The sequence below is a fragment of the Ascidia mentula genome, chromosome 5 (assembly GCF_947561715.1).
Source record: "Ascidia mentula chromosome 5, kaAscMent1.1, whole genome shotgun sequence".
NCBI classification, from domain to species: domain Eukaryota; kingdom Metazoa; phylum Chordata; class Ascidiacea; order Phlebobranchia; family Ascidiidae; genus Ascidia; species Ascidia mentula.
The window spans coordinates 14,142,095-14,157,741 of NC_138570.1; the positions used below are offsets into that span (position 1 = coordinate 14,142,095).

General features: G+C 36.5%; 1 protein-coding gene across 1 annotated transcript; it reads right to left on the reverse strand.

The window, feature by feature from the left end:
• Positions 1–13,064: 13,064 nt before the first annotated feature.
• Positions 13,065–13,865, reverse strand: LOC145902983 (uncharacterized). Its single transcript, XM_082991074.1, has one exon. It carries the CDS (start codon positions 13,863–13,865, stop codon positions 13,065–13,067), a length of 801 nt encoding a protein of 266 aa, XP_082847200.1.
• Between the last annotated feature and the right edge of the window lie 1,782 nt (positions 13,866–15,647).

A 15,647-nucleotide genomic window follows, 5' to 3' on the forward strand; every position in this document is an offset into this window, starting at 1 on the left:
TAAAGTTTTTCTTCTAATTGCCGATTTGTGTTTTTCTTTTGCTTCGCCTGTACCTTATAGGGCCGGTCATATAACCAGGAATGGTTCCACCGGTCCTTTGTCACGTCTACATCAAAACGATAACTGAAAGTTGTCCTGGAAATTCGCTGACGTTAACGAAAATAAAATGAATTGAATTGAATTGAACAAAGCTTTAAGGGTGTTGATGAGACATCGGTTAAAAATCTTCGTTCTCAACTGTCTGTAAACTACCAGGGCTTTATGAAGCGGCCGCTAGAATCATTTGGGCCACGGAATCGACTGCATCTGTTTTTTGGTGTTCTTTGGGAGATTGCAAAAGTACAAATAACAGGTTGGAAGGCTCACAAATATTTGAAAGTGATACCAATACCTGCCCTTGTCCACTTGGCAATTTTCAACAACTTGAGTGGAATGCTGCAAACTGTGTTCCTTGATCATGGAAAAGATGAGGAGAACAGGAAAATCAAAGAAATGCATTTAAACCAGGGTAAAGAATTTGAGAAAATCCACATGTTTAAGCTTGAATGTCGGAAGCAGGGTGCACAAAAAATTATTGACAAGTAAGATCGCCTTTTTTAGTACAAAGCCTATGTTGTAAACTGTTTTATGTGTTTTAAGTTTCGATGTGGCGGTCAGTACGATGAAATACGAATAAAAACTGCAGCTAAAGAAGCGGAAGCATTTTTCAACGAATAACTGCAGCCACTGAAAAGCTATAGCTTGATGAATTAATACGTATCAACGATGTACAGTTGTTTGATTTTACTTTGAAACATGTACTGTTTTATATGTGACGTAACAATGTAAAAAATCCCGACTTATCGTAGTGTTGACTAAGTGTACATTTTGCCGTTATAATGATGAGACGTAAAATTAAAAAAGCAAAAACAGAAGCGAATTGCGCAATAATAGCGGGTCTAGGCATCCAGCAGTAACTCCCACCCAAGCGAAACACCATTTCCTTTGCTCAGAAATCCCCATGAGCGGAATTGAAGTCTCTGAATTATGAATCTGACGCTCTTCTGGTGGAGAACAACAAATATAGACCTTTTGTTTAAAAAAGATTGTATTTTCTGACGTTTCGCCTGTACGTACGACTAGGCTTCTTCAGAGAATAAAACAAACACAGTAGCGAAGCGAACCAACAGGGCAAAGAAATTGAGCGACGAAAAAACAAAAGGGCGTAACAGCTAAAACACAGCGGGACATAATTCAATGGACAACATCGATCATGGGTCAAACGGCCAAACATGGGAAACAAAAGTCACGAATTGTTACGGGCGAAATTGCGGAACACGGGCGAAAGTACTTTTCCATCGTTCCGATTTAAAACATTCGGTAGCGAATTAATATAATAATTTTCCACAACCAACCGTTTTGCCACAATTGTTTCTTGTTTTAATACTTTTGCTTCCTTCCAATTGATACGGTGGTCGGTGTCAAGCATGTGGGCACATAGGGCAGATTTATTGGGTTCCATATTGCGTATGGCTGCCTTCCCAGCAAACATTCTTACGTTTAAGTAACGTATGAAGTTGGTTCTAACCACAACGTTGAAAATTTGTTTCTATGAGGTTGATTTTGAAAGGTTTTTTAACGTAATTTGAGCAACATTAGATCAACGTAATTTGATGAATGTTTTTTCAACGTTGAAATCTGATTAGAATCATAACGTTGTTATCGTGTTACCACGAAGTTGATTTTGAAAGGTTTTTTAACGTAATTTGAGCAACATTAGATCAACGTATTTTGACGAATGTTTTTTGAACGTTGAAATCTCATTAGCAACATAACGTTGTTATCGTGTTACCACGAGGTTGATTTTGAAAGGTTTTTTAACGTATTTTGAGCAACATTGGATCAACGTAATTTGATTGAGGTTTTTTAAACGTTTAAATCTCATTAGAATCATAACGTTGTTATCGCGTTACCACGAGGTTGATTTTGAAAGTTTTTTTTACGTAATTTGAGCAACATTACATCAACGTAATTTGATGAATGTTTTTTAAACGTTGAAATCTGATTAGAATCATAACGTTGTTATCACGTTACCAAAAGGTTGATTTTGAAAGTTTTTTTTACGTAATTTGAGCAACATTACATCAACGTAATTTGATGAATGTGTTTTAAACGTTGAAATCTGATTAGAATCATAACGTTGTTATCGCGTTACCACGAGGTTGATTTTTAAAGTTTTGTTAACGTAAATTGGGCAACATTGGATCAACGTAACTCGATGGACGTTTTCTTAACGTTGTTTTTTGTTTGTTTGTAGAACGTTGCTGAGCTAACGTAACTTTCAAGTTTTCGTTTGTTGCTCAGCTTGTGTTTGTTTTGTTCTGAAAACGTAAAACCTTTTCCCAGTAGTAGACGCAAACTGATAACCAATACACAATTGCTGTTGAGTTAAAACTCTGCACCTTGACATTGGAGCTCCATCATAGGTACACAATATTTCCAGAAGTGTATTTATTAGAATACATTATACAAACACATATAACCTTATTGCGACAACGAGTCGTCTGAAGATGCACACAAAGACGATTTTCTAAACGGGGCGAACTTGAAAGCAGTCCGCCAATAAGCGTTTATTTCTTTTTTGGTGGTCGAGCTGCACCTCATTATGTAATCTGTAAAATTGAGAAGTTCGCATTACTTTTTGTAACAAAACAAATCATGGTTGTTGTTCTGCCAAAGAACTGCTGCTATATTTCACATACTAAAGCGTGTTTCATATAGGTTGTTAAAAGATTTTTTTTCTTTAAAACATATTTTTCTTATTTCCACAACCCCACCAAGTTGTATTAGAAAACATCTAAAAGCAAATATCTAATGATCTATTAAGGTTTCTCAAAAAGCAATTTTATTTTAACAACCCCAAACTAATAGTGATGGACCTTGGTTTGTCCCTTGAGCATAGCTGAAATGTTGATGTTTCACTCACCACTTTATACAGTTATGCTGTGGTGAAAGTTCTTTTTCCATGGCTTCCTTTCATGCTAAGTTGTGCCATTGCTTCATTGGTCATTAATCTGCAAAACATATGAAAATATAACAACAATCTGGGCATTAATATAAAATGATTTACTTACTTTCTCAAGCGGATCACATTGTCTTTCATTTGCCATGGAACTTTTATTGTCAACTTTAACCAGCAAATTACTTTAAGCTGCAAAACAACCTGTGTAAATCAACAGTCATTACAAAACACAAAATTTGCTATATAGCACTAAACCAATTATGTGTTCTGAGGTTATGCTATGGTATACTCTGATATTATTTCTGACATGACTTGAGGCTAACCATCAGTTTAACTCGCAGCCAATAATATCCCTCCTGAGAGGAATCCAACCGTACTTTGAAAAACTTTCCCGCCAACCGGCTCCACTCCCACAGGCCGCGGCAAGCCCAGATAGCGCCAAATGTTCTTTTGCAAATATGTGATGCGGTGCGTTGTCGACTTGCGACCCCACGCTGTGGCAAATCGACAAGGGACGAACTATAGCGAGGTCGGTGGACAGCCCCAATTAATCACAGTGTGTGGTGTCGCAAGGAATACAGAATTTGTCGAAATGGCTTTTAGTCGAACTCGAAAATAGAATTCATGCGTGTATAGCTCCGTATAAATGACCGGCCCTGGTTCGTATCTCTAAGTAAAACCCACAGTAAAAAAAAGCACAAATACAAACTATTTTGCGGTGGCCCGCAATTACTCTTTGTACACTTGCGTGCGTTGACAGAGTTTTTTCTTGGGACAAACTTTAAGATTAACATGCGTTATACAACTTGTTGAACAACGAAACCAATTGACTTCAAAAAGTGAAAATAAAACGCACTGGCTAGCTTTAAGCACAATGTGTTTTTAGGTCAATATTGAAGCAAGTTTCTAATTTTTATTGTTATTTTTTAAATGACAATTGGATTTATTCTGCTAAAAAATATTTTACGAAAGGGTTAAGGCTAACCATAACTTTGACTCATAACCAAAATCAATAATGTCCCTCCCGAGAGGAACCCAACAGTACTTTGAAAAACTTTCCCGCCAACCGGCTTCACTCCCACAAGCCGCGACGGGCCAGATAGCGCCAAAACCCTTAAATTCAGTGTAACATAAACAGGAAGATACGATAACAAATGATAGGCTACTAACCATGTCCTAATCGTTTGCTAGAAATAAAACCAAAAATGCGGTACAAAAACTGTTATTGCAATCAAACGATGTTGTTCCCTGCACAACAAGGAAAGTCAACGTGCAAATTCACTCATGCGAAACCGTGAGGTATGTGGTGCGCTGTCCATTGTCCGTTGTCGCCTTTAAGGTCTTCGACCACACGCTAAGGCAAATCCACAAGGGACGAAGCGTATAGCGAGGTCCGCGGTGGAGAGCCCAATTAATCACATTGTGTGGTGTCGCAAGGAATGTGAAATTTTTCGAACTGGGTTTTGTATAGGACGAAGCATTGCGTATAAGACAATTTAATCTTTACAAATCTCGAAAAACAACTGATTTGGTCCCATTTCGATATAGCCATACAGGAGCAGTTTGGTTACGTTTACGGTATAAAGAATTTTGGAAAGGGTCCTCCACTATCACATCATAAAAGTTTTGCACAGTATTACAACACTCTATTCGGAGTTGAACTGTAAAACCGATTTCTTTCATTTCAATTGGCTTTTGAAAGACAAGCGACCAAGCATGTTAACGTGCCGGCAGTAGATACCAAACCGCGCGGGTCGTGCCTTCGCGTTCAATCAAGTTGTCAGTCTCTCATTCGTTTGTTTCAACTTCAATCGAAACAAAATTTTGCACAGTATTACAACACACTATTTGGAGTTGAACTGTAAAACCCGATTTCATTTATTTTAATTCGCTTTTGAAAGCCAAGCGACCAAGCATGTTAACGTGCCGGCAGTAGATACCAAACCGCGCGGGTCGTGCCTTCGTGTTCAATCAAGTTGTCAGTCTCTCATTCGTTTGTTTCAACTTCAATCGAAACAAAATTTTGCACAGTATTACAACACACTATTCGGAGTTGAACTGTAAACCCGATTTCTTGCATTTCAATTGGCTTTTGAAAGACAAGCGACCAAGCATGTTAACGTGCCGGCATTAGATACCAAACCGCGCGGGTCGTGCCTTCGCGTTCAATCAAGTTGTCAGTCTCTCATTCGTTTGTTTCAACTTCAATCGAAACAAAATTTTGCACAGTATTACAACACACTATTCGGAGTTGAACTGTAAAACCCGATTTCTTTCATTTCAATTGGCTTTTGAAAGACAAGCGACCAAGCATGTTAACGTGCCGGCAGTAGATACCAAACCGCGCGGGTCGTGCCTTCGCGTTCAATCAAGTTGTCAGTCTCTCATTCGTTTGTTTCAACTTCAATCGAAACAAAATTTTGCACAGTATTACAACACACTATTCGGAGTTGAACTGTAAAACCCGATTTCTTTCATTTCAATTGGCTTTTGAAAGACAAGCGACCAAGCATGTTAACGTGCCGGCAGTAGATACCAAACCGCGCGGGTCGTGCCTTCGCGTTCAATCAAGTTGTCAGTCTCTCATTCGTTTGTTTCAACTTCAATCGAAACAAAATTTTGCACAGTATTACAACACACTATTCGGAGTTGAACTGTAAAACCCGATTTCTTTCATTTCAATTGGCTTTTGAAAGACAAGCGACCAAGCATGTTAACGTGCCGGTAGTAGATACCAAACCGCGCGGGTCGTGCCTTCGCGTTCAATCAAGTTATCAGTCTCTCAGGCGTTTGTTTCAACTTCAATCGAAACAAAATTTTGCACAGTATTACAACACACTATTCGGAGTTGAACTGTAAAACCCGATTTCTTTCATTTCAATTGGCTTTTGAAAGACAAGCGACCAAGCATGTTAACGTGCCGGCAGTAGATACCAAACCGCGCGGGTCGTGCCTTCGCGTTCAATCAAGTTGTCAGTCTCTCATTCGTTTGTTTCAACTTCAATCGAAACAAAATTTTGCACAGTATTACAACACACTATTCGGAGTTGAACTGTAAAACCCGATTTCTTTCATTTCAATTGGCTTTTGAAAGACAAGCGACCAAGCATGTTAACGTGCCGGCAGTAGATACCAAACCGCGCGGGTCGTGCCTTCGCGTTCAATCAAGTTGTCAGTCTCTCATTCGTTTGTTTCAACTTCAATCGAAACAAAATTTTGCACAGTATTACAACACACTATTCGGAGTTGAACTGTAAAACCCGATTTCTTTCATTTCAATTGGCTTTTGAAAGACAAGCGACCAAGCATGTTAACGTGCCGGCAGTAGATACCAAACCGCGCGGGTCGTGCCTTCGCGTTCAATCAAGTTATCAGTCTCTCAGGCGTTTGTTTCAACTTCAATCGAAACAAAATTTTGCACAGTATTACAACACACTATTCGGAGTTGAACTGTAAAACCCGATTTCTTTCATTTCAATTGGCTTTTGAAAGACAAGCGACCAAGCATGTTAACGTGCCGGCAGTAGATACCAAACCGCGCGGGTCGTGCCTTCGCGTTCAATCAAGTTGTCAGTCTCTCATTCGTTTGTTTCAACTTCAATCGAAACAAAATTTTGCACAGTATTACAACACACTATTCGGAGTTGAACTGTAAAACCCGATTTCTTTCATTTCAATTGGCTTTTGAAAGACAAGCGACCAAGCATGTTAACGTGCCGGCAGTAGATACCAAACCGCGCGGGTCGTGCCTTCGCGTTCAATCAAGTTATCAGTCTCTCAGGCGTTTGTTTCAACTTCAATCGAAACAAAATTTTGCACAGTATTACAACACACTATTCGGAGTTGAACTGTAAAACCCGATTTCTTTCATTTCAATTGGCTTTTGAAAGACAAGCGACCAAGCATGTTAACGTGCCGGCAGTAGATACCAAACCGCGCGGGTCGTGCCTTCGCGTTCAATCAAGTTGTCAGTCTCTCATTCGTTTGTTTCAACTTCAATCGAAACAAAATTTTGCACAGTATTACAACACACTATTTGGAGTTGAACTGTAAAACCCGATTTCATTTATTTTAATTGGCTTTTGAAAGACAAGCGACCAAGCATGTTAACGTGCCGGCAGTAGATACCAAACCGCGCGGGTCGTGCCTTCGCGTTCAATCAAGTTGTCAGTCTCTCATTCGATTGTTTCAACTTCAATCGAAACAAAATTTTGCACAGTATTACAACACACTATTTGGAGTTGAACTGTAAAACCCGATTTCATTTATTTTAATTCGCTTTTGAGAGCCAAGCGACCAAGCATGTTAACGTGCCGGCAGTAGATACCAAACCGCGCGGGTCGTGCCTTCGTGTTCAATCAAGTTGTCAGTCTCTCATTCGTTTGTTTCAACTTCAATCGAAACATAATTTTGCACAGTATTACAACACACTATTTGGAGTTGAACTGTAAAACCCGATTTCATTTATTTTAATTCGCTTTTGAGAGCCAAGCGACCAAGCATGTTAACGTGCCGGCAGTAGATACCTAACCGCGCGGGTCGTGCCTTCGTGTTCAATCAAGTTGTCAGTCTCTCATTCGTTTGTTTCAACTTCAATCGAAACAAAATTTTGCACAGTATTACAACACTATATTCGGAGTTGAACTGTAAAACCCGATTTCTTTCATTTCAATTGGCTTTTGAAACACAAGCGACCAAGCATGTTAACGTGCCGGCAGTAGATACCAAACCGCGCGGGTCGTGCCTTCGCGTTCAATCAAGTTATCAGTCTCTCAGGCGTTTGTTTCAACTTCAATCGAAACAAAATTTTGCACAGTATTACAACACACTATTCGGAGTTGAACTGTAAAACCCGATTTCTTTCATTTCAATTGGCTTTTGAAAGACAAGCGACCAAGCATGTTAACGTGCCGGCAGTAGATACCAAACCGCGCGGGTCGTGCCTTCGCGTTCAATCAAGTTGTCAGTCTCTCATTCGATTGTTTCAACTTCAATCGAAACAAAATTTTGCACAGTATTACAACACTATATTCGGAGTTGAACTGTAAAACCCGATTTCTTTCATTTCAATTGGCTTTTGAAAGACAAGAGACCAAGCATGTTAACGTGCCGGCAGTAGATACCAAACCGCGCGGGTCGTGCCTTCGCGTTCAATCAAGTTGTCAGTCTCTCAGGCGTTTGTTTCAACTTCAATCGAAACAAAATTTTGCACAGTATTACAACGCACTATTCGGAGTTGAACTGTAAAACCCGATTCCTTTTATTTCAATTGGCCTTTGAGAGCCAAGCGACCAAGCATTTCAATGTGCCAGTCGATAGCAAACCTATTATTATTTGAACATTATTTTCAATCAGTATAAACGAATAATGCATGCCTATTTCGGATGTAATCGCTGTAATGGGAATGTTTGTATTTTAGGCGTTAGTTTGATTTAAATTAAAGCAAAATTCCCTGATGAATGGCAACCCTAAAAAATTGCCCCGTCCATTGTACTAGAATTGTTGCCGTGGGAGTCGGTCGACGTTGGGCAAAGAAATATCTGAAGCGTAAACAACTGTCAGATTTTGACTGATAATACGTTATTCCCATGTGAAACGCTTTTCGGCCAACAAATGAAAAAAGTTATGTTTGCTATTTGACTTTGTGCCTCAAACTTTAATGATATTTCACAACACCTTTTTTATTTGGTATCAGTCATTCTGATATGAAAAGACATGGTATGAGATAAACCTCTTAATTATGATAACATTAACCTGCTATAATACTCACAATTAATTATTTATTTATTTATATGTCAAGTCAACGTCCTTGTTGCGTTAACATTGACGCGCAATTGTTTAACAAACATTCTATAAATGTTACGCATCGGTTGGTTATTTTTTCGTCATTCCGATAACATTGGAATAACGTTGATGTTTGGTTCTTTATAATAACGTTATCATAACAACATTCAATAAACGTTAGGTTTTGGTTGGTTGATTTTTTGTTTTTCCGATAACATTAGAATAACGTTGATGTTTGGTTCTTTATTATAACGTTATCATAACAACATTTAATAAACGTTAGGTTTTGATTGGTTGATTTTTTGTTTTCCCGATAACATTGGAATAACGTTGATGTTTGGTTCTTTATTATAACGTTATCATAACAACATTCAATAAACGTTAGGTTTTGGTTGGTTGATTTTTTGTTTTTCCGATAACATTAGAATAACGTTGATGTTTGGTTCTTTATTATAACGTTATCATAACAACGTTAAATAAACGTTAGATTTTGGTTGGTTGATTTTTTGTTTTTCCGATAACATTAGAATAACGTTGATGTTTGGTTCTTTATTATAACGTTATCATAACAACATTCAATAAACGTTAGGTTTTGGTTGGTTGATTTTTTGTTTTTCCGATAACATTAGAATAACGTTGATGTTTGGTTCTTTATTATAACGTTATCATAACAACATTCAATAAACGTTAGGTTTTGGTTGGTTGATTTTTTGTTTTTCCGATAACATTAGAATAACGTTGATGTTTGGTTCTTTATTATAACGTTATCATAACAACATTCAATAAACGTTAGGTTTTGGTTGGTTGATTTTTTGTTTTTCCGATAACATTAGAATAACGTTGATGTTTGGTTCTTTATTATAACGTTATCATAACAACGTTCAATAAACGTTAGGTTTTGGTTGGTTGATTTTTTGTTTTTCCGATAACATTAGAATAACGTTGATGTTTGGTTCTTTATTATAACGTTATCATAACAACATTCAATAAACGTTAGGTTTTGGTTGGTTGATTTTTTGTTTTTCCGATAACATTAGAATAACGTTGATGTTTGGTTCTTTATTATAACGTTATCATAACAACGTTCAATAAACGTTAGGTTTTGGTTGGTTGATTTTTTGTTTTTCCGATAACATTAGAATAACGTTGATGTTTGGTTCTTTATTATAACGTTATCATAACAACATTCAATAAACGTTAGGTTTTGGTTGGTTGATTTTTTGTTTTTCCGATAACATTAGAATAACGTTGATGTTTGGTTCTTTATTATAACGTTATCATAACAACGTTCAATAAACGTTAGGTTTTGGTTGGTTGATTTTTTGTTTTGCCGATAACATTAGAATAACGTTGATGTTTGGTTCTTTATTATAACGTTATCATAACAACGTTCAATAAACGTTAGGTTTTGGTTGGTTGATTTTTTGTTTTTCCGATAACATTAGAATAACGTTGATGTTTGGTTCTTTATTATAACGTTATCATAACAACAGTTAATAAACGTTAGGTTTTGATTGGTTGATTTTTTGTTTTCCCGATAACATTGGAATAACGTTGATGTTTGGTTCTTTATTATAACGTTATCATAACAACATTCAATAAACGTTAGGTTTTGGTTGGTTGATTTTTTGTTTTTCCGATAACATTAGAATAACGTTGATGTTTGGTTCTTTATTATAACGTTATCATAACAACGTTAAATAAACGTTAGATTTTGGTTGGTTGATTTTTTGTTTTTCCGATAACATTAGAATAACGTTGATGTTTGGTTCTTTATTATAACGTTATCATAACAACATTCAATAAACGTTAGGTTTTGGTTGGTTGATTTTTTGTTTTTCCGATAACATTAGAATAACGTTGATGTTTGGTTCTTTATTATAACGTTATCATAACAACATTCAATAAACGTTAGGTTTTGGTTGGTTGATTTTTTGTTTTTCCGATAACATTAGAATAACGTTGATGTTTGGTTCTTTATTATAACGTTATCATAACAACATTCAATAAACGTTAGGTTTTGGTTGGTTGATTTTTTGTTTTTCCGATAACATTAGAATAACGTTGATGTTTGGTTCTTTATTATAACGTTATCATAACAACGTTCAATAAACGTTAGGTTTTGGTTGGTTAATTTTTTGTTTTTCCGATAACATTAGAATAACGTTGATGTTTGGTTCTTTATTATAACGTTATCATAACAACGTTCAATAAACGTTAGGTTTTGGTTGGTTGATTTTTTGTTTTTCCGATAACATTAGAATAACGTTGATGTTTGGTTCTTTATTATAACGTTATCATAACAACGTTCAATAAACGTTAGGTTTTGGTTGGTTGATTTTTTGTTTTTCCGATAACATTAGAATAACGTTAATGTTTGGTTCTTTATTATAACGTTATCATAACAACATTTAATAAACGTTAGGTTTTGATTGGTTGATTTTTTGTTTTCCCGATAACATTGGAATAACGTTGATGTTTGGTTCTTTATTATAACGTTATCATAACAACATTCAATAAACGTTAGGTTTTGGTTGGTTGATTTTTTGTTTTTCCGATAACATTAGAATAACGTTGATGTTTGGTTCTTTATTATAACGTTATCATAACAACGTTAAATAAACGTTAGATTTTGGTTGGTTGATTTTTTGTTTTTCCGATAACATTAGAATAACGTTGATGTTTGGTTCTTTATTATAACGTTATCATAACAACATTCAATAAACGTTAGGTTTTGGTTGGTTGATTTTTTGTTTTTCCGATAACATTAGAATAACGTTGATGTTTGGTTCTTTATTATAACGTTATCATAACAACATTCAATAAACGTTAGGTTTTGGTTGGTTGATTTTTTGTTTTTCCGATAACATTAGAATAACGTTGATGTTTGGTTCTTTATTATAACGTTATCATAACAACATTCAATAAACGTTAGGTTTTGGTTGGTTGATTTTTTGTTTTTCCGATAACATTAGAATAACGTTGATGTTTGGTTCTTTATTATAACGTTATCATAACAACGTTCAATAAACGTTAGGTTTTGGTTGGTTGATTTTTTGTTTTTCCGATAACATTAGAATAACGTTGATGTTTGGTTCTTTATTATAACGTTATCATAACAACATTCAATAAACGTTAGGTTTTGGTTGGTTGATTTTTTGTTTTTCCGATAACATTAGAATAACGTTGATGTTTGGTTCTTTATTATAACGTTATCATAACAACGTTCAATAAACGTTAGGTTTTGGTTGGTTGATTTTTTGTTTTTCCGATAACATTAGAATAACGTTGATGTTTGGTTCTTTATTATAACGTTATCATAACAACATTCAATAAACGTTAGGTTTTGGTTGGTTGATTTTTTGTTTTTCCGATAACATTAGAATAACGTTGATGTTTGGTTCTTTATTATAACGTTATCATAACAACGTTCAATAAACGTTAGGTTTTGGTTGGTTAATTTTTTGTTTTTCCGATAACATTAGAATAACGTTGATGTTTGGTTCTTTATTATAACGTTATCATAACAACGTTCAATAAACGTTAGGTTTTGGTTGGTTGATTTTTTGTTTTTCGGATAACATTAGAATAACGTTGATGTTTGGTTCTTTATTATAACGTTATCATAACAACGTTCAATAAACGTTAGGTTTTGGTTGGTTGATTTTTTGTTTTTCCGATAACATTAGAATAACGTTGATGTTTGGTTCTTTATTATAACGTTATCATAACAACGTTCAATAAACGTTAGGTTTTGGTTGGTTGATTTTTTGTTTTTCCGATAACATTAGAATAACGTTGATGTTTGGTTCTTTATTATAACGTTATCATAACAACGTTCAATAAACGTTAGGTTTTGGTTGGTTGATTTTTTGTTTTTCCGATAACATTAGAATAACGTTGATGTTTGGTTCTTTATTATAACGTTATCATAACAACGTTCAATAAACGTTAGGTTTTGGTTGGTTGATTTTTTGTTTTTCCGATAACATTAGAATAACGTTGATGTTTGGTTCTTTATTATAACGTTATCATAACAACGTTCAATAAACGTTAGGTTTTGGTTGGTTGATACAACGTTTTACGATTAACAACAAAAGAACGTTGGAATTAGGTTAGGTTTAGAAGACGTTCATTTCCTACGTTAGTTCAACGCTGATATTTGGTTGGTTTAAAAAACGTCGAAAGGAAACGTAGAATCAACGTTTATATTTGGAAAACATGCAACCAGTAAAAATTTTTTGGTTCGATTTACGTTAATGAACGTTTCAACCAAAAGTCAACGTAACAAAAACGTTCCTTCCACGTTCGATGTTTGCTGGGTTTGTTCTTTAATACGGGACGTTAAATTGCGCTTAGTCTGGCCAATATACACAGTGTTACAATCAAGACAAGGGATTAAGTAAACTACACCGGTCATTTGAAGCATGGGAATACGGTCTTTAGGTTTGGGAAACATGTTTTCTAAAGTGCATACCGGTTTCATGGCAACTTTTACGCCAGTGGCGTTGAGTATTCTTGATATCCGCTCAGAAACTCCCTGTACATATGGTATGGAAGTGAATGCTGTGTATGTTTGTGTGGGTTTGTTGTGTGTGTGGGGTGTGAGATTTAGGTTAGTGGGAAATTTGTTTAGTTTTAGAACGTTTCGAATGTGTTTGCGTTCAACCCTCCGAGTGTGTGGATCGGCAATATGTGTAATCGTTCTGTTATATAAGGTTCTGGCCACAGTGAGTTTTTGATGTTTCGGATGGTGTGAGGTGTATTGTAAGTAGCGGTTAGTGTGTGTAGGCTTGTAAAAAATGGAGGTGGTAAGTTTCCCGTCCGGGTTTGCAGTGACGTTTACGTCCAAAAATGACAGACTATGGTCATGTTGTGTTTCCCGGGTAAACTTAATGGAAGGTTCGATGCTGTTTATGTGGTTATGAAACCCTGCGACCTCGTCTTTTGCTATGATGACGTACGTGTCATCGACATAGCGGAGCCAAAGTCGCGGGGGTGTTTTGAAGGAAGCAAGAGCGGTTTGCTCAAGTTGTTCCATTATAATGTTGGCCAGAACCGGTGAAATGGGAGAGCCCATGGGGGTGCCAAAAATTTGTTGGTAAATGTCGTGTTTATATGTGAAAACAGTCGAGTCTAAGCACAACTGTAATGCCTCTTGGATGTGTGTTAACTTAAGATTGGTACGTTCATGTAGTGTTGTGTCTTGTTGTAGTTGGTCCAAGGATATTCTGAGCGCAACATCTGTCGGAATTGACGTAAACAGGCTAACAACATCAAACGATACTTGACACTCATGCGGAAGTAATTTATATTCAGAAATAATCTTTACAAACTCACTGGAATTTTTTACAGTAAAGTCAGTACTATTAACTAAAGGAAATAAAATTTGACTGATGCACTTAGATAGCTGGTAGGTTGGCGAGTTAACAAAAGAAACAATCGGTCTTAATGGAATACCTTCCTTATGGATTTTGGGTAACCCGTAGAACTTTGGGAGCACACCGTCGCTGCTGTGTAGTCTTCGATACTCCGGTTGGGATATGCAGTCTTCTGTCCGTAGTTTCCACACAAATTTGTTCAGTTTCGTCTCCAGTCTAGTACAAGGTGATTTGGCAAGTTTCTTGTAAGTTTCGTTGTCCGAGAGCATGGTAACAACTTTATTGTCATAATCTTGTCTGTCCATGACCACAGTGCAATTTCCTTTGTCAGCCTTGGATATGATGATGTTGGTGTCGTTCCTCAAACTCTTAGTTGCTTCCCATTCTTCTTTAGAAAAGTTTGAAGGTGGCAATTTGGCTTCTTTCAAAATCTTAGAAATTTTGCTACGGGCATGATCGGCTTCCGCTAGTTTATCTGTGCCCAGGCGTAGAAGAGCTGCTTCAGAGGCACTGATCAGATCAATGGTGGGTAATTTGTGCGGAGTGATGGCGAAATTTTGTCCCTTTTCTAACACTGTTGTTTCTGCTTTAGTTAAGACACGGGAAGAAATGTTTTTAATCCAAATTCCTTTTTGATCGGAACCCTGTTGTCTGTCTTTGTTTGAATTATCCAAAGATTTCATCTTGGCTTCATGTCTTGCTTCACATAAACTGGGTACTGCTTGTCGACAAAAATTTCCATACGAAACCAAGGATTCAAAAAGACTCGGGGAAAGATGTTCCTGGAGGTGTTTCTTCAGATTCTCCGAGGTCTTCTTAAGTTGCGAGATTTTTTGGTGAGAATTGGCAATGCGACATTTTAGCAATTGCCAACCGCAGTTTCTCACAAGTTTAAAAGCCTGTCTAGTCTTGTCCGGAGGAGTTAACCTTAAACTTTTTGGAAGAGTCCTGAGGTCTTTGCATCTATGATTGAACCGTAGGTGACTGTACTCCTTTTCAATCGTGCAAATTTCTTTGATGAACCTTCGAGCCGCTAAGAGCGTCGATTTACTGTTTTCTCTTCTGATAATACTGAAAACTGAAAATAGGCTTTGACCACCAGGTATCATAATGAATTATGAATCTGACGCTCTTCTGGTGGAGAACAACAAATATACACCTTTTGTTTAAAAAAGATTGTATTTTCTGACGTTTCGCCTGTACGTACGACTAGGCTTCTTCAGAGAATAAAACAAACACAGTAGCGAAGCGAACCAACAGGGCAAAGAAATTGAGCGACGAAAAAACAAAAGGGCGTAACAGCTAAAACACAGCGGGACATAATTCAATGGACAACATCGATCATGGGTCAAACGGCCAAACATGGGAAACAAAAGTCACGAATTGTTACGGGCGAAATTGCGGAACACGGGCGAAAGTACTTTTCCATCGTTCCGATTTAAAACATTCGGTAGCGAATTAATATAATAATTTTCCACAAC

Bases quoted from the DNA above. Each gene is read 5' to 3' on its own strand.
- LOC145902983 (XM_082991074.1), bottom strand. From the start codon at position 13,865: ATGGGCTCTCCCATTTCACCGGTTCTGGCCAACATTATAATGGAACAA.